The 19,487-nt window shown below is 46.5% G+C and overlaps 1 protein-coding gene across 1 annotated transcript in view; it reads left to right on the plus strand.

Annotated features, from left to right (window-relative positions):
* The window catches only part of ANTXR1 (ANTXR cell adhesion molecule 1), a 216,801-nt gene that overhangs the window by 11,695 nt on the left and 185,619 nt on the right, over nt 1-19,487 (plus strand). Inside the window, exons 2-4 of the mRNA XM_006119107.4 lie at nt 9,914-9,985; nt 10,983-11,054; nt 17,261-17,342. Of these exons, the coding sequence (XP_006119169.2) occupies nt 9,914-9,985; nt 10,983-11,054; nt 17,261-17,342 (226 nt within the window). The remainder of the gene's footprint in view (nt 1-9,913; nt 9,986-10,982; nt 11,055-17,260; nt 17,343-19,487) is intronic.

Genomic DNA, 19,487 nt, shown 5'->3' on the forward strand with positions numbered 1-19,487 from the left:
GTTAGGGACACCATTCCTACCCATTCTGACTAATAAATATTGATGGACCCATGAATTTACTTAGTTCTTTTTTGAAGCCTGTTAAAGTCCTGGTCTTCACAACATCCTCTGGCAAGGAGTTTCACAGGTTGACTGTGTGCTGTGTGAAGAAAAACTTTCTTCTGTTTGTTTAAAACCTGCTATCTATTAATTTCATTTGGTGACCCCTAGTTCTTATGGGAACAAATAAATAACCAGTCGCGATTTTATCGACCTCTATCCCTTCTTAGTCTCCTAATTTCTAAGATGAAATGTCCCAGTTTTTTTAATCTCTCTTCATATGGCACCCATTCCAAACCCCTAATAATTTCTGTTGCCCTTTTCTGAACTTTTTCCAATTCCAATGTATCTTTTTTGAGATGAGGTGACCTCATCCGTATGCAGTATTCAAGATGTGAGGGTACCATCGATTTATGTAGAGGCAATAAGATATTCTCTGTCTTATTCCCTGGTCCCTTTGTTAATGATTCCTAACATTCTGTTTGCTTTTTTGATGGCCATTGCACCTTGAGTGGATTTTTTCAAAGATCTATTCACAATGACTCCAAGATCTCTCTCTTGAGAAGTTATAGCTGTATTACGCCCCATCATTTTAGATGTGTAGTTGGGATTATTTTTTCCAATGTGCATTACTTTGCATTTATCAACATTAAAATTCATTTGCCATTTTGTTGCCCAGTTACCTAGTTTTGTGAGATCCTTTTGAAGCTCTTCACAGTTTGCTTTGTTCTTAACTATCTTGAGCAGTTTGGTATCATCTGAAATTTTTCCTACCTCACTGATTACCCCTTTCTCCAGATCATTTATAAATTGGTTGAATGGGATTAGTCCCAATACAGACCCTTGGGGGACACTACTAGTTACATCTTGCCATTCTGAAAACTGACCATTTATTTCTACCCTTTGTTTCCTGTCTTTTAACCAGTTCTCAATCCATGAGAGGAGCTTCCCTCTTATCCTATGACAGCCAACTTAAGAACCTTTGGTTAGGGATCTTGTCAAAGGTTTTCTGGAAATCTAAGCGTACTATATCCCCTGGATCCCCTCTGTCTATAGGCTTGTTGACCCTTTCAAAGAACTCTAGTACATCAGTAAGGCATGATTTCCCTTTACAGAAACCATGTTGTCTTTTCCCCCCAAAATTATGTTCATCTATGTGTCTGACAATGTTGTTCTTGACTATAGTTTCAACTAATTTGCCTAGTACTGATGTTAGACTTGCCAGTCTGTAATGCCAGGATCACCTCTAGAGACCTTTTTAAATATTGGCATCACATTAGCTATCTTCCAGTTATTAGGTACAGAAGCTGATTTGAAGGATAAGTTACAAACCACAGTTAATAGTTCCGCAATTTCCCATTTGAGTTATTTCAGAGCTGGTCCCAGTGACTTGTTACTGTTAAGTTTATCAATTTTTTCCAAAACCTCCTCTAATGACATCTCAATCTGGGACAATTCCTCAGATTTGTCACCTATGAAGAATGGCTCAGGTTTGGGAATATGCCTAACATCCTCTGCCGTGAAGACCGAAGCAAAGAATTCATTGGTTTTCTCTGCAACGACTTTATTGTCCTGAGTTACGTCTACATTGGCAGCTTCTTGCACAAGAACTCTTTTGCGGAAGAGTTCTTGTGCAAAAACTCTTCCACAAGAGAGCATCTACACGGCCATGTGCTTTTGTGCAAGAGATGTGCTTTTGCACAAGAGCATCCATGGCAGTGTAGATACTTTCTTCTGCAAGAAAGCTCTGATGGCCATTTTAACCATAAGGGCTTCTTGCGCAAGAAATTCATGTTGCCTCTCTATACTGCCCTCTTCTGGAAGAGCTCTTGCACAAGAGGGCTTATTCCTCATGGGGAGAGGAATAATTCTTCCGGAAGAAGCCCTGTTTTACAATGCTATACTGTAACTTTACTTCTGGAAGAATGCTCGTGCAGTGTAGACAGCCGGCAAGTTTTTGCAGAAGAACGGCTGATCTTCCGCAAGAAGCTGCCACTGTAGAAGTAGCTTTAGAGTGCTCTGTTAGCATCTCAATTGTCCAGGGCCCCCACTGGGGCTATGTCTACACTAGCGGCTTCTTATGCAAGAACTCTTGCACAAGAAAACATCCACACTGCCATGTGCCAGCTGTGCTTTTGTGCAAGAGCATCCATGGACGCTCTCTTGCGCAAGAAAGCTCTGATGGCCATTTTAGCCATAGGGCTTCCTTGCACAAGAAACTCCGGCCGAGCGTCCACACTGCCCTCTTGCGCAAGAGGGCTTACACCTGTTAAAAAAGAGCATAGCTCTTGCACAAGAAGCCCTCTCTTACCATGCTGTATTGTAAATTTCCTTGCGCAAGACCGGGCGGGCCATGTGGACGCTCTGCCGATTCTTGCACAAGAACTGCTATACTTGCGCAAGAAGTGTAGACATAGCCTGGTTGTTTAGCAAGCTTCTTGCTCCTGATGTACTTAATACTTAATGCTTCTGATCAGAAGCTTAGGATTTGTGCTATTATTTTTGCTGAAGCAGACTAACACAACTCCCTCTCTAAAACCTGTGCTATTACGGTTGATCATAACAGTTACTGATTATGGGGTTTGTTTGTTTTTTAAAATAACTTCCCACTGGTTAAACTGAGACATGGATCCCAACTACACCATGTTTTGAGTTTGCAAGAGCAAAACCATGGTCGTCTCTATTTCATATGCACTAAACTGGAACGAAATCTCGGAACCGCCTGAAATTCTGGGGGATCAGCTATCTGGAACCCAGAACTCATAGACCAGACCTGGTTAGATGTGTGGGTTTGTGAAGCAAAAACAAATGCACTTGCTGCTCTGCCTCATCCTGTATTCTTTTCTTGGCTTAAAGGGATCCTTTCAGAGACATAAAGTCTTTACTTGGCAAAGCTTCCATTAATCTCAATGAGATTTCTGCAAAGTATGAATAATAATTACGGGGCTGGGTACTCCTTCCATTGAAGTCAATGTCAAAACTTGTATCCCCTTGAACCTAAGCAGGATGAGGTCAGGGATTGAAGGGTTTGACCTTCTGTGTGAAAGAGAGCCTTTGAAATCAAGGATTTTCCTGCCGTCAGGGTTATTTTGAGGATAACAAGCAAGTGATATACAGTGCCAAGTAAACAGCTCCCAATAAAACCATGGCACAGCTGTTAGGGTAGGACTCACCATGGCTACATGTCAGGATGAAGATGCTCTGAGCAGAGAAAAAGCAGAAGGCGGAGTGGCTGGATAACAGAAGGTGCCTCTACCCAGCAAACGCACCTGTGACTGGTCTGCACCAGCTGGTTGGGATTATGGGCTTATTTGTTTGCAGGTTCAGGCTGCAGTGTGGTCTTGGAAACCTCCCGCCTCAGAGGCTGTGTCTAGACTGCAGGCTTCTTGCGCAAGAAGCTTTTATTGGAAGAGATCTTCCGCAAAAACTTCTTGCACAAAAGTGCATCCATACTGAAAAAGCGCATTGAAAAAGTGATGCGCTTTTGCAAAGAGAGCGTTCAGACTGCAAGGCCGCTCTCTGGAAAGTAAGCTCTGGTGACTATGCACAGAATGGCCACCAGGGCACCTGTGCTTTTACCTCTTTCCTCTTTTTGAGCAAAAAACTCCTCTTCCCTGTCCACACATACCTTTTTGCAAAAGAGCTCTTTTGCAACACGGTGTTCTTCCTTGTAGAATGAGAAATACCTCCACTGGAAAATTCCTCCCCCTCCCTCCCCTCATTCTTTCGATTTTTGCACCAAAACTCACTTGAGGTGTGGAGACGCTCGGTGAATTTTATTTTGAAAAACGGCCATTTTTCTGAAAAAACTCTGTAGTGAAGACAAAGCCAGAGTGTCCTAGGGTACAATTGCCAAAATCACCTGAGGGTCTAAATGAAAGAGCCCTTCTCCCGGGCCCAGTGAGCCAGTGTCAGCTGTCACAGGTCGCTGTGGGATTTTAATAGCAGCGTAGATGCTCAGAGACGCTGATAATCGAAGAGCTTTGTCCCCATTACACATGGGCTGTGTCCACATTGGCAAGATTTTGCGCAAAAATTTTGCACAAAATCTTGCCGCCTGTCTACACTGGCCGTGAGTATTTGCGCAAGAACACTGATGTTCTACTGTATGAAATCAGTGCTTCTTGCGCAAACACTCTGACGCTCCCGCTCAGGGATAAGTCCTCTTGCGCAAGTGTTCTTGCACAAGAGGCCAGTGTAGACAGGTAACATCAATTTCTTGTGCAAGAAAGCCCTATGACTAAAATGGCCATAGGAGCTTTCTTGCGCAAGAGAGCATCTACACTGGCATGGATGCTTTTGCGCAAAAGCAAATTTTTTGCGCAAAGGCACATGCCAGTATAGACACTCTCTTGCGCAAATACTTTTAACAGAAAAACTTTTCCGTTAAAAGTATTTGTGCAAAATCATGCCAGTGTAGATGCAGGCAGTGGATCTTTCCTCTACAGGCACAGTGTTTTCTGTGAATTAACGAATGAAGCTTTGCAGTGCCCCTGGGGTCATCACCGGCTCCATTCCAGATGGAGGGACGGAGAATTTAAGGGGTTAGATTTTTCATAGGCACTCAGGTCCCATTTAGGCACCAAAAGGAGCCTGGGTTTTACAAGAACTCATTACGTTGGGTGCTGAGCTCTGCAGCCAATCTGTCTACAAGTGCCGCAATGTGGGATGCTTTTGGAAAATCTGACCTGTCTTTAGTTCCTTGCATGGGAGCTGAGCTAGGCAATCCGGCCTCAATTGTGAACTCTTGGAAATCTGCCCCTGAGCGCTGGTGCTAAGTGTCTTTCCCCAGGCTGCTTGGAAGTCCCTGTAGGCACCTGGACTAGAATTTGGGAGACCTGTCTCTGAGCCCCTAGCTCTAAGCACAGCTCAGACATGAGACACAATCGACATTACAATAGGGCCAGGGAGGAAAATTGGAAACATCCTTGCTCCTTAGGTTGCAGCTGTAGACACAGTTGTGATGCCACTTTGCCTGGCTGAAGAGAACAGCTCAATAGTGAACAGCTCCCCTGGGTCAGGAGGATAACCACAGTCCCAGAACCTGCACTACTGGATAAGGGGCAGGAAGGTGGACCTACAGTATTTGGTAGTAGTGCCTGGGGCTGGAGATTCTGGGTCAACTAGCTCTTCAGAGCATGCAGTTTAATAGCTCTTGATTGGACTTGGCTAGCTCAGTGTGTCACGCTGGCTTTGTGAGTGTAAGCAAGGGAGGGTGGGAGATCTGTGATGACTATTAGCTAAAGATTTTTTGGACAAGTCAAATATCTGAAAACAGTTTGGGAAACCAGCAACTACTGGTCTCCAATCCTAGTTCTGACACTGCTTCTCTCTGCCAGGCCTTAAGATTGTCACTTAACATCCCCGTGTCTTTGCCATGTGTGTAAAAATAGGTATAAAAACCCTTGCCTATCACACAAGAGGGGTTGTGGCAATTAGTTCCCTGGAGCTTGTAACATGTTCTGAAAGTAGAAATGACTGTATGATAAAAAGGGTGAATTATTCTCAACTCTTTTCTGTAGAGTGACACCACACTCATGTGCATGCACAACCCCTTTCTCGTGTAGCAAGGAGCCCTCTCCCTTTTACAGTAACTAGACTCCCCAATAGTTGTTTGTTTCCCCCACCAGGGCAAGGGGCAACACCCCCTACCTCCTGCCCCCCAACATGGAGAAGCCCAGTATTGGAGGAATGGGATACAAAGGATTTCATTTTGGAAACCAATTCTGACTCGCAGGGATGTACCTCTGCTGAAAACAACGGAATTACTCTGGAATTCCATTAATTCCTTCCCACCTGAGATCAGAATCTGACCCTTTTTGCAGGGGGGCTCTGGGTTGTTTTAATAAATATTCTCATAGTGAGAAGGATAAGAAATTCTCCTTAAAACCCACGTGTGAAATCTCTGCTGGTCTTGGACTTTGTGCTTTTCTTCCCCTGTGTGTCCTAGATGTGTGGGAAGGTTTCATGGAAAAAGAAGAGCTGTAATTTCAGATGTTTGGAATCTTGTACCAAAATGGCAAGGGGGGTGAAACTGAAACTGAAGCTTATGTGGGGAATTAAAAAACAGTGTGTAACTGAGAAAACTGCCTTTTCCAAAACCACTTAAATCTTAAGTCCTGTGGAACAACAGTCACAAAGGCAAACACTTAAACAGGGAACGCAGTTTGCTAGCAACTGGCATACAACTGACTTGAGCAACTGGGTTTTAAGATCAGTTCTGGCTAATGCTGTGCAAAAAAATGTAGGACTTCTCTGAGCCATGGAAAATGGCACTGTTTTATATAATGACCCACCTACTTTACGGTTCTGTGGCTGTTTGTCATTTGTAGCTGCCTCCCTGTGTTTAAGAAAAAAATGGTGAAAACCAGCTTAGTTCAGAGGCTTCTAATAGGAACATAGGAATACCAGATTGCACCAATGGCCAGCAGAAGATGATTCTGGTGGAAAGGAGTGTAGGTTAGTGGGGGTAGGCGGAAAGCATGAAATGTAGACTTGGAAGAGCTGGATTCAATTTCCAGCTCTGTCATGTTGTGTAACATTGGTCAAGTCACTTCACTGTTCTGTGCCTCAGTTTACCCACCTCTAACTGATTCTATGGTCTCCTTTTTGTAAAGTACTTTGAGATTTACTGATGAAAAGTGCTAGTTATTATTAGTAGGGTCCAAATTCTGATCTCATGGAATTCAATGGGAATTTCACTGAGAGCAGAGAGAGGCCTTATATTCTTTACCCATGATCAAGTTTCCTCTGAAAATATAATTTTGCATGCAAGCCTGAAAGAATAAGAAAGTAAACCAGGTTTTTATTGAGTTGCTGTGAGCAAGAATGCCTAATCTATGCACTGTGGCTTGGCTTTGCATTGCACTTTGTCAGGGAAGTGAAGTCACAACTTTAACAGCCACACTGGAGTTGTATGCACCAGCTTCTGCAGTGTGTGATGATTTCATTTACGGTTCATAGTTTGGCTTCCCAGAGAGGAGATATAACAGAGAAATGTTAAATGCTTTTACTTTTTTTTTTCAAAAGCTTATCAGCACCCAGCCCCAAACTTCCACATTTCAGGTCTCTTCTATGATATTCAGTGTAGCGTTTACCAGTAATATTGTTGCTCTTTCAGTTATGAAATCTGTAATGGCAGAATAAAGACAACCCCAGTGAGTGGACTGAAACAATATAAACTCAGTGGGAATACTTGTGTAGTGCTCACCAGGGTTAGCACATAGACTGAAAAGCGAAAACTGTCTGGTTAACCTCACTTTTTTGCTGTTTATCAATGTAAAGAAGAAAAATTACAGCACAGACCCCATCTAATGAAAATGAATGGGAAATCTGTCTGGCTGCAGGGTTTTTGTGCAAGAAGCCTTTTACAGAGGAGTTCTTGTGCAAAAACTTCTTGCACAAAAGTGCACCCAGACCTCAAAGCACATTGCAAAAGAGTGCTTTTGCGCAAGAAAGTGTCCACACTGCATGGATGCTCTTGTGCAAGAAAGCTCTGGTGGCCATTCACAGAATGGCCATCAGAGCACCTGTGCTTTTGCCAATAGGGGGTTCTTGCGCAAAAACCCCTCTGGAGCATTGACACCTGCCTTTTTGTGCAAGAGCTGTAGCGCAAAAAGGATGTATTCCTCGTGGGGGAGGAATAACTCTACCGGCAAAAGCCCCTTGTTCTGTTAATTTTCTTGTGCAAAATCGTGCTTGAGGTGTTGATGCTCCACTGGCTTTTGCGCAAAAATGCCTGTTTTTGCACAAAAACCTTGTACTGTAGACATAGCCTATGTGAACTCACTGGAAGCAGGATTCAGCTCCAACCCCTCTGAGCATAGATATTCCTGTCTTCACACCCTACCTCCTACTGCAATAAATATCTTGATGAAATAAGACCTGTGAGGTATCATATGAAAACTAATAACATGCTAATTATTAATATCACTTTAAAATGCACATATTGATTTTGTTATATGTGAAGTTTTGATGTTCCTCTCCATAATGTTAGTAGAACAGGTTTAAGATGAGACCGCCGAGGGTGTATCTACACTACAGAATTTTTTCAGAAAAATGGCCATTTTTTCGGAAAAAAAAATCAATTATGTCCACATTGCATTTTCATTCTTTCAAAAGAAAATTGAAAGAACAGAAGGGTTTTTCTGGCATTGGTAAACCTCTTTCTACGAGGAAGAAATCTTTTCCCAAAAGCGCTCTTTCGGAAAAAGGCATGGGTGGAAGGGGAAGAGGGACTTCTTTTGGAAGAAGAGGAAAGAGGAAAAAGCACGGGTGACCTTGTGGCCACTCCGTCCATAGTAATCACAGTTTAAATGCGAGATAGCGTCCATTCAGCTTTTTCGATGCGCTTTTGTGTGTTTCCGCTCTCTTTCGGAAGAAGTTTTTTTCGGAAGATTTCCTGCGGTCTAGACATAACCTTAGTGTAGGTCAAGGTGATAAACAGATTTACCCTAGACATAGGAATTTGGCTTTACCTCCGTAACCAAAACTTTTACACTAAAGCACTGAACTATAGAGAGTATTAACATGGCTCCTGCATCCCAGAGAGAGACAGAAGACTGAATTCCCAGGAGGCGAAGACATGTAGGACAAAACCAATCCCTTTAGGAATATAAGGAGCAGACAGACTCTATCTTTATCTGTCATGCTAAGTTACAAAGAAACCAAGTGATTTGGCCTCTGGTAGTTCCTGGCCAGTAAAAAAGGAGACTATGCACGAGACAGAATAAAAGGAGACTATGCATGAGACAGAATATCTTAACTAAAGATTGCATCTTGCTAGCTTCAATTTTAGACTTTTAGAGATGTGTTTTCATTTGCTTGCAGCCATCTTTACCTTTCTCTCCTTTAGTTGGTATCACTGCTCTATGCCTTTCTGTCAATTTACTCAATTTACTTTGACTATAAACGAGTTCAGAGCTGTGTTTGAAGGGAAGAATATATTTACCTGGGTTAAGTAAATCAGCTGTGATGTACGGACTTTTTAACAGCGCACTAATCTTCTATCAATGGCAAGGGCTGTGCATTGCAGAAAATATCTCTGAGGCACTCAGGGGGCTTGCATTCACTGATTGCCACCTGCTTAGAAAGGTTTAGGCAGGAATAGCCTGGGGGGGGGGATCTGCTGGTGAAGAAGACAGACTGGTCTGGCAGGGAGCTGACAGAGAATGTAATCTGCAGCAAAAAGCCACCAAGCCAGAGGCTCTCCGCTTAAACTGTAGCAGCTCCTCCCCCAGGTTCAGATCTGCCTGTTGGTGATTATACTCACTCTTGCTGAGACAGAAAGTCACCTCTGTGGCTCATGGCTCTGAATATCTCAGCAGCATGTCACCGTGTTTCACCTCAGTGCTAGAGAATAAAGCAGATATGGCTGAATTAAAGGAATAAGGGATTTTACCTCTCAGTGTCACCAGCACAAGGGACACCATGGCTCAGATTTAGGAATAGTTCCCTTCATCCAAATGCATTCTATTCCCCGACTGCACTCATGCTGAGAGCGAGGCTCAATGACACGGCAAGTCAGCCACTGGAATCCACCCAAATACTTGACAGTGACATAGACCAGCTCTAATGCTGGTTATTTGTTAGCGCCGAGTTAAAGGTCTGACGGAGCTGCTCTATAGTCTTGTCAAGTGGCAGCCTCAACTGCTCAGCATATCAATCTTTGCATCCCCAAGTTGGGTCTGAGATAGGAGCTGAGTTCCACCCTCTCTCCCCAAGCCCACTTTAAGTTTTAGTTGTAGATTGATTTAAGACAAAAGAAATGACGAGGTGAGCAGATGTGTAACAATACATGAGGCTGGGAATAATGAAGCAGTGGCATAACGCTATGAAATTAAACTAATATTTCCTGCAATGATTGTTTTCCCAGATCAGGAAGCGTGATGCATCACTGGAACGAAATCTATTTCTTTGTGGAACATCTTGCCCACAAGTTCATAAGGTAAGAAAGGCGGGTTTTGCAGAGAAAGGCGGGTTTTGCAGAGAAACCCAGCTGGCTGACGTGCACTGGGGTCAGATGGCATGTGACATGTAATGGTGTATAGGTCGCTGTGACTCACAGCCATGGCACCTCCTGCTGGCCACTCTGGGAATCAGCTCCATCCAGCCTCACAGGGCCCTCTCCTGGCAGAGTCTCAGCCGCTGTTACCATTTTTGTCCTTTCTCCACCATTGGTCTGGACCTCCTGGACCATGGCATCCTACCCTCAGTGTACTTCCCCACGGCAGTACCCTGTGAGGTACCAATGATACCCCTGGCTCTGGGGTCCTCCCCTACTAGGGAGCCACAACCCCTGTACCAACCTTGTCTCAGTGACCCACTGCCAGTCACCTAGCCCCTGCCTCAGCGGCACACTGGACCTGCTGCCTTCTCCTGCCCTGGCTGCTCCTTTGCAGCCCTACTACCTCACTGGCCTTTGTCGCTGGGCCTAAGCTTGGGATTTATTCAGGCCTGAGCTCCCTGGCTACTCTGCCTCCCCCCAGCACTGCTCTGTCCAAGGTACCCTGCTAGTGCCTTTTCCTCTAGAGCTGGAGCAAGAGTGAGCTCTTCCTGCCCAACCATCTTTTTATACAGCCCTGCTGGGCTCTGACTAGCTGCCACAAGTCCTCTCCCAAGGGAAGGACAAAGATACTTTTAAGGCTTCATCTTTTTATGATTATATTATTATTATTAGGTAGCAGTCATAGGCCCCAACCAAGAACATGCCCCCATTGTGCTAGGCGCTGTACGTATATCCATCGAGAAAGAGTCCCTGCCCCAAAAATATTACAGGAAGACAAGGCAGAGAAAGGCTGGGAGGGGAACAGTGGCACAAAGAGGGGTCGTTGTGGGGAGCCAGTAGGGTAGAGCAAGAGAGAAGAGAAATACCAACGGGGTGGACGAATGGAGAAAAGGATAGCAAATCATCCACTCTCGTTTCCATCTGTCCCCTTCTGTAGCCCCCAGCTGAGGATGTCGTTCATTGTTTTCTCAACGAGAGGCTCAACTCTAATGAGGCTAACCGAAGACAGGTAAGAAGAATGTGGGGGCAATAACTCAAAGCAAAGTCCTTCCTTTTGCATTCTCCTCCCCTTTTTCCTGGCTAGTGCATTCTGGCTTTGTGTCAAATGAGTCGATAACTTTCAATCACCTGGGTGTACTTACCATCCGATATGCACGTTAGGCTCTTCAGGGAAGAGCTGGTTTAAAAATTACACTGGGTTTTGGTGGGAAAATGTTTTCTCCCCCAGACAGTGTCTGCTTTCCTCAAAAATTGTTGATTCTTATCATTGGAAAAGAAAATAGAAAAAAAAAAACCCAAATTTCAGCTGAAACTGGAAGTTGTTTGTTTTGACAAAAACTTGAACTTTTCTGTGGAAACTTCCTCTCATCTACCTTCATTTTGTGACCAGCGGTCTGCTGTTGTGTCTCAAAAGCTGGCTTTTGTCAGTATTTCCGTACAGAGGCAAAGGGTCAAATGGGCCATGGAGATGGATGATGGGGGAAATAGGGGAAGCCAGTAATCACACTTTCCCTGTCATTGGGTCCCAGTGAATCTTTTCCCTTCTCCCATTGCTCCAAATTCATGTTCTTTGTGATCCTCTTCAAAGTCTTGTATTGTCTCCCCATAATCTGCCCTTTCCCTTTAAGCTTCCCATATTCCCCACTTTGTTTCCTGTTCCTACCCTGTTGCTCGTCTCTTGCTCCTACACTCAGCTTTGCACCATCAGTTATGATACCACTGGCTCTTGAAACCTGTTTCCCCTCTACTTGGCAACCCATGTGATGTTCCCTCCTTAATTGTACTTCTAGAAAACCTTAGTACTTGGGTTGCCTCATTTTCTATCCTCTTTATGCCTTCTTTTACCTGAACTGTTCCCCTACCATGGGTTCTCAACGCCTGGGAAACTAAGCACCAAAGACTTGAGCAAAAAGGAGCAACTCCATTAGCTGGCGGCAGCAATGAAACACTATTCTCTGCTAGAGACCATTCAGTTACTAGAGGAGGATGTTTCACAAATATTACATCTCGTCTTGTTCCTGATTTCCCATCTACTTAAGATGGCTGATTCCTCAGAGCAGAAAAGAGGCCTCATTCCAGTTTTGTAAAGTGGCATGTAAATTTGTCACACTGCATCCCTGAGGTTTAATAATCCCGTATTAGTGATCCGATGTCTCAGTCGAGGACCAGCAGAGTAGCTCAGTTGTAACATCAGAAGAATCAAGTTTGGAGCAATTGTTTTGCAAAGGATCTTTGTTGTGTGGGTACCTGCAAGAACAGAAACAGGAATTCTGTTGGGATCTTGCTGGCTCTACAGAATTCTGGGTAAAACTAGGAGTACAGGTTTGGGGGCGGGAACCCAGGCCATGGAAGGGTAAATTAAAAACACTTGATGTGAGATTTTTCAAAGCTCTGTAAGGGCACTAGATGCCCAGTTTCCATTACAGTTAATCCAGATTCCTTGAGGGAACTTTGAAAATCTCAACTTCAGAGAATAATCCGGCACGTCGGGATTTAATTCCACCTTTCAGGACCTTTCGTGGCGTTTCCTCTTCTGCTCTTGGGCAGGAGAGAGCACAGAATGCCTCTGTTTGCGCAGTGCGTGGGCAGTGCTCTCAGTCTCCCGTGAACATCTCTAGGTGGCTCCACCATTCAATGGAAAGAAATACGCCCCCCCTCCCAGTCTCTTTCCTCCTGCCATAGGCCAGAGCACCCTGGCAGCAGGTTTCTCAGCTCTCTAATAGCCGAGAAAGCGCCCGTATGGCACATTGGGACAGTGGCCTCTGGAGCTGTTGTGCATGTGCCGGTTGCTTGGCCCTGAGCACATAGAAAGGGAGCGGCAGCGGGCAGTCAGATCAAGACAGCGTTTCCCTTCCCAGGTCTGTCCACTGAGTTCCCGCCTTGCTCCAGGCTGGAGCTGAGCTGTGTTTGCTGCCATTGCACAGGAGCCCAAAGCTTTTGCAAGTGTTATTTTTTCCATCTCCTGTTCACCCCTTTCCAGACGGTTTCGTTAGGTCTCAGTACCATGCTAGGAAGTGCCTTGAGATGGCGAGGGGTTAGACTTGACTGCTCAGTACAATTACTGGGCGGCATTTGTGATGGATGTTAAGGTCAATGTTAAGGCCTTTGGCTATGTCTAGACTGCAGAGTTTTTGCACAAATAAATCAACAGACCAGAGGGTTTTTTGTGTAAGAGTTATTCCTCTTTCTACAAGGAGTGACTCCTTTCTGTGCAAGAGCTCTTGTGAAAAAGGTGTGTGTGGATGGGAAACTGCCTCTTTTTGCTCAAAAAACCCATATCGAAAAAAGCACAGGTGCCCTGGTGGCCATTCTGTGAATAGCTATCAGCGTTTTCTTTCCAGAGAGCGGCCATGCAGTCTGGATGCTCTCTTCAGCAAAAGTGCATCACTTTTTCAATGGATCACAAAAAAAGCTTCTTGCACAAGAAGCCTGTAGTCTAGACATAACCTTTGAAAGGAGTAAGCAGCTATCACACATGCAAAGGGAATGTAGGTGAGCTGGGTGGTTTTTTGACTGGGCCATATTATAAGCATAAAACTTATGGAAAATTAGAAAATTATTAGGAGTCTTTTCAATGACTTGAGTGTAAGTTGGATCGGGCCCTTTAAATCACTGCAGTTTCCTCTTTCAAATGCATTGCCACGTGGAAAAAAAGTATGTGTAACACATGTGAATGCTATATGCATAGCATATGTTTCCCATATTGTACTTCTCTGAAATCGCATACCAGCATAGCCCTTGTTTATGAACTAATAGGAAACTGGTCACTTTCCTATAGCATGGTCTACATCAGCCTAAAAATGTTATTAAAATAGGCCAGTCAAAGCATGAAATCTACATCTCTTGCTGTTTACCATAACAATGGAGGGCAATGGAAAAATGAATTTATTTAACTCAATTGATGAACCCCCCATCCAACCTCTACCCCCTCACACTGAATGGGCAAAGGAGACTCTTGCAAGGCTGCCTGCCACATACATAAGAAACTTTGTTTCAATAGGAGAATATATAAATGTACCCAACAGACCTAGAAATGATGTTCATTTCAGGCAGGACAGTAGTGTGGCACTAGACAAAATTCAGCATCCTGGAGGTTGGGAGTTTTCCGTTTTGACTGGAGGATTGATGGTAAAATGTGGGTCTGGTGGCATAAATCAACAGCCTTCCCAATGTATCGCTGTCTGCAAAGGCCTTTTCTTTTACTTGGATTTGTGAAAAGCCATCTTCGGGTGGTACTTTGGATGAGCCCGTTTGAGCAGGGATGCTGCCGGCGCATCTGGGTGCTCCACAGGAAAAGTGCACAGAGCACGGACGCTCTGCCTGCAAAGTTCAGGTGATGTTTTGATTGGCCTGCTCACCTGTGGCTCTGTTTGATAGTTTTCACTGAGAAATCCTCCCTCCGTTTTGTCCCCCACCCAGCTGCACTCCGCTGCGCCATTTTGCCCTTAGTGTCACCGGCAAAAAAGGCCTCAGTCCTGCAATCTGCCCCATTATGCCCTGCATAGGTTAGCTGGGTAGATCTAATTACAGAATCAGGGTCAGGCACTGCCCAATATTCCAAATCAAAGAGGATTTGATTTCCTGGGGTTTATTAACCACAGTCTGTTACCACCAAAAAGAGATCCTTCCAAAGGGTCCGAATACACAGCACAGTTATTTCGAAATAACAATGCGAGTGTCTTCACAGCAATTCTGTTATTTCAAAACCTGTAAACCTCATTCCGTGAGGAATAACGCTTGTTCTGAAATAGCTATTTTGGAATAGTGCTAGTGTGGATGCTCCACTGATGCTATTTTGAAATAGCTCCTCCCGAGGGTCATTCAAACATCCCAATGCCTCCTGGGGCTCTAAATTGAGGTAGCAAGTCCACATTAGGGAAGCCTGCCTCAGACTAATTTGTATGCCTGCCTGGGACTAATTTTGAGGCTTCCCTGTAGTGTAGACATGCTATTTTGAAATAAGCTATTTTGGAAAACAAATTCCATAATTACGTATTTTGTAATAAGCGTGCTGGGTAGATGTACCCAAAGTGAAAACATATGGATGCCTAGTGTTGTAAGAAGCTGAATCATTCTGAACATTTTCCTTTAGGAAAATGTGTTAAAGGATGGGGAAATCCAGTACAAGATCTGGTGTCCTGGAATGTCTATCAGATCCTATCCTATTTCAAAAGTGCCTCTCAGCATTGAGACAAGGTCATCTTTGAATTAATGTCTTTGAAATAAATGGAATTACAACAGAGATGAATTTGGATCCATTTATCTTAAGCCAAACTGAATTGCCAGAAGCTGGGAATGGGCGCCAGGGATGGCTCGGGTGATAATTACCTGCTCTGTTCACTCCTGCTGAAGCACCTGGCATCGGCTATTGTTGGAAGGCAGGACACAGGGCTAGATGGGCCTTGTGTGGCCATTCTTGGAAGTGTTAGTGAAGTTAGGACAGCGAGCTATCCAAATATCGGTTTCCATTTTTCTATACTTTGTTCTCTGAGAAGGGTCAGAAATATTCTAAAACCGCCTGTTTTTTGAAGTTGCCAGCCTCACTATGTCTTATTTGGGTGATTTTACGGTATCCTAAACTTCATGAAAATACCTGCATTTCTAGAAGGGAGTGGTAACCCCATAATTTTCAGGCATGAGCTCATTTTCTGATGAGTGCCCACATTTGAAAACTCAAACGGTACAGATAGGTGGACGCATGGACATTTTATTCCCATTTTATTTGTTTCTTCCATTCCTAGAAGAGTCCTGGAGCCACACAGCAAAGGAGATTTAGGGCCACGTGGGTAAAAATCTCTGGCATTTAGGTCAGCAGAGTAGGGGGTGTTGCGAACTAACTGGTTCCACCTAGTTCCCATGAAGAGAGATAGCAATAGTTCATTCAGAGATCCCCTGCACACCACAAAGGCGTTATTAAAACCGTACTTGGCTCCCACATGTCGGAGTCTGCAGCTCAGTGAAACATGGGGCCCATCATGCTTAACTTCTGATTGATCAGTCGCTATGCCTGGGATTCCAACACATTGAATGGGACACCCTGACTCTTAAAGCCTTTTCCATTAGCTCATTAATCTTGAAGCTGGGTTTGGCTGGGAGTGGAAGGTGTCGTATCCAAATATACTGGAGCTTTAGATTATTGTTATCACATTCATGGCTGTTGGATTCAGCTGGTGTCATCACCAAGCATGACTGAAGAATGAAAGCCAGATGTAAGTTAACAGCTGCCATTGTCTGGCCAGGAGATACAGTGGGGCTGTAAAGGGAGTACGAGTGGAGAGACGTACCGATGCCAGAGTATTAGATTAGAGGTGAGGTTTCTTTCTGATGCTTTCTCCAGGCTGTGGAAATAGCCGTGTAAATCGACTTGGGCCTAGTTTTCACACCCCTAAAGGGAGAGGCCCCTCTTCCCATTTACAAAGCCAACCCATCAATTCTTAGGTTACCAAGACTGTGGCTGAAGTTTGTATGTAAGGACCGGACCTGCCATATGTAGCCGAGGGGATTAAACATGTTTGTTGTTTACAGACCCGCTGATGAGGGCGGGGCGGGGCAAAGGGCACAGTCGCACTGGAGCCCAGTGATTCACCGGGGCGACTGCGGCTGTGGTGACCGCCAGAGCCCCAGGCCCCTTTGAATTCCCACCGGAGCGGCAGAGCTCCATGCTCTGAGGGCTGGGGAGAGGCATGCCATGGTCTGGGCAGTGCCAAGGGTTGGATGTCCCAGTCCCACCTCTTCTGTCCGAGGCCCCGCCCCTGCACACCTTGCCCAGGGCCTGCAGTGGCTGGTGGCCCCTCTGGTCGTTTACAGTAGCACCAATAAACAGCTGAGAGGAGGGAACTAGGAGGGTTCCTAGAGTTGCTGGCTGCAGGGGTGGGTGCAGCAGCAGCGCAGGACCTGAGCTGACGAGGCCGTGTCTGCATGCAGCGCCGCCGCAGCGCGGCTGTGCCGATACCACTGCCGATACCAGAGCGCTCCCATTGTGCAGAAATCCCACCCCACAAGCAGTGTAAGCTGTGTGGGCAAGAGAAGCTCTCCCACCCACACAGTGCTATGTACACCGGTGCTGGCGCTGTTACTGGCGGGGGGGATAGTTTGCTGACATAGGCTGTAGCTAGTAGACCTGGCCTAACTTCCCGCCTGCCCACCTGCATGTCGCGCCCTGCTCGGCCTGACAGTGCTAACAGACCTGAGCGAGTGTCTGTCTTAACCTTCCAGGGACCAGATACGTCAAGGCCTAGAAGAGCTGCAGAAAGTCCTGCCGGGAGGCGACACGTACATGCACGAAGGATTTGAAAGGGTGAATAAACCTAAGCTATCTTAAAGTGGCTTTCACCAGGGGGGCTCCGAGCACTTTGCAAACACTAATCCATGAATGGAGCCATAGAACAACCCCTGGGAGGTAAGTGGCATTGTCCGTGTCTTAACTGGGGGGCCTTAACTGAGGCAGAAAGACTGAGGAACTGGGCCCTGTGAGCATCATTCACCCTGCAGACTGCAGACCGGAGCGGTAGCTCAGGCTATCTTATCTTCCTGTGTCTCTCCCCTCAGGGTTTGGCATTCCCTCCTCAGGGGCGGGCTTGAGGGGAGAGGACAGCGGAATCCTGTCCACACAGCTCCACTGGGAGCCAGGCTGCAAAAGGGGGAGGGGCAAACTGCAGGAGACCCTGAAGTCAGCAAGGGCCCTTGTGTGGATGGTCTGGGCTTGGAATGGATCCTGAAGCTGGTCTTCCTGGCCCCGCCCATTCTCCACCCCCATCACACCTACTGGAGGCGTGGAGGGCATGGAATGCTGCTGCCCCCCGAGTGCCCACCCTCCCCGTGATCTGGGGCCAGAGAGGCTGGGGCTGCATGCTGCCTGCCCTCCCTGTGGTGCTGGGGGAGGATGGCTTGGGTCCTGTGGGGCTGGGGACTGGGAAAAAAGGGGTAGAGCTTGGGACGGGGCTGGGGACATGTCTCCCCGAGCCCTATCTGGGCTCACAGCCTGTTTCATGGGGAGGTCACACTGCCCTGCAGTCCCTGCTCTGCCCTGCTGCAGTCTTTATTAGCTCAAACATTTGCAGGCAGACTGCACAGGATTGCTTCATCCCTCGCTCTCCCCTCCACTAACCACGTATTTTAGAGGCTTACAGAAGCCGTTATGCCCCTCCCCAGATGAAGATGGCTTGCAGCACACGTGGAAATCACAGTGCAATCCCAGCTACAAGGACAGCTAGCCAAATCTGAGACTCGGTCCTAGCCAGAGACGAGCCTCAACAGAGCTCCCGGAGCCAAACACCCGCAAACTTTGCAGGGGATGCTCCAAAGCCAAAGCCAGATCCAAATTCAGCAACTAGAAAGGGGAGTTCAAAGCCCAGCTGCAGGTCCAGCTCTTAATTCCAATCTCGGGGGCTGTGTCTACACTGGGCCATTTACTCCAGAAAATCAGCCGCTTTTCAGGAATAAGCTGCGAGCTGTCTACACTGGCCCTTGAATTTCCGGAAAAGCAACGATGCTCTACTGTACAAAATCAGCCGCTATTCCGGAAAAACTATTCTGCTCCCACTCGGGCATAAGTCCTTATTCCAGAACACTGTTCCGGAAAAGGGCCAGTGTAGACAGACCAGTAGTCTTTTCTGGAAAAAAGCCCCAATCGCGAAAATGGCAATCGGGGCTCTTTTCCGGAAAAGTGAGTCTACATTGGCCACCGGCGCTTTTCCGGAAAAAGGGCTTTTTCGGAAAAGCAGCCTGCCAATGTAGACGCTCCTTTTCCAGAAAAACTGAAAATGGAATAGTATTCCGTTTTAAGCATTTCCGGAAATTCATGCCAGTGTAGACACAGCCGGGGACACACAGAAGTGTTTGAACTCTGTCTGGCAAAATCTGCTTGTTAGTGTGTAAAGCCGTGGTCCCCAACACGGTGCCCGTGGGCGCCATGGCGCCTGCGGGGGCATTTGAATGCGCCCGCCAGGTGCTCGGGGCTGGCCTGGCCCTGGGCACATGGTGCGGCGCTTTCGGGGAGCGTCGGCCCCGGGCGCGCGGCGCTTGCGGGGGGAGGGGAAGCGCCGGCCCCAGGCACACAGCGCTTGCGAGGGGAAGCGCCAGCCCCAGGCGCGCGGCACTTGCGGGGGGGGGCCCGGGCGCGTGGCTATGGGGGGGCCCCCGACCCCAGGCGCGTGGCTATGGGGGGGGCCCCAGCCCGGGGCAAGCGGCTATGGGGGGGCGCTCCCGGGCGCGCAAGTGTCCCCGCCCCCTGGCGCCCGGCGGGTGAACGGCCACGCCCCCTGGCGTCCGACAACCTCAAAAGGTTGGGGACCACTGGTGTAAAGCATAAAATGCAGACAGTGGAATTTCCATCGGAGAAAGTTTAACAGAACTCCTACTAGCACCGCCTGTTTGGATGAGTTTAATTAAAGTGTAGGACACATGGTTCCCTTGTGCTCCCCTGTGTGTGAGTCTGTCAGTC

Source organism: Pelodiscus sinensis, chromosome 28 (assembly GCF_049634645.1).
Source record: "Pelodiscus sinensis isolate JC-2024 chromosome 28, ASM4963464v1, whole genome shotgun sequence".
Classification (NCBI taxonomy): domain Eukaryota; kingdom Metazoa; phylum Chordata; order Testudines; family Trionychidae; genus Pelodiscus; species Pelodiscus sinensis.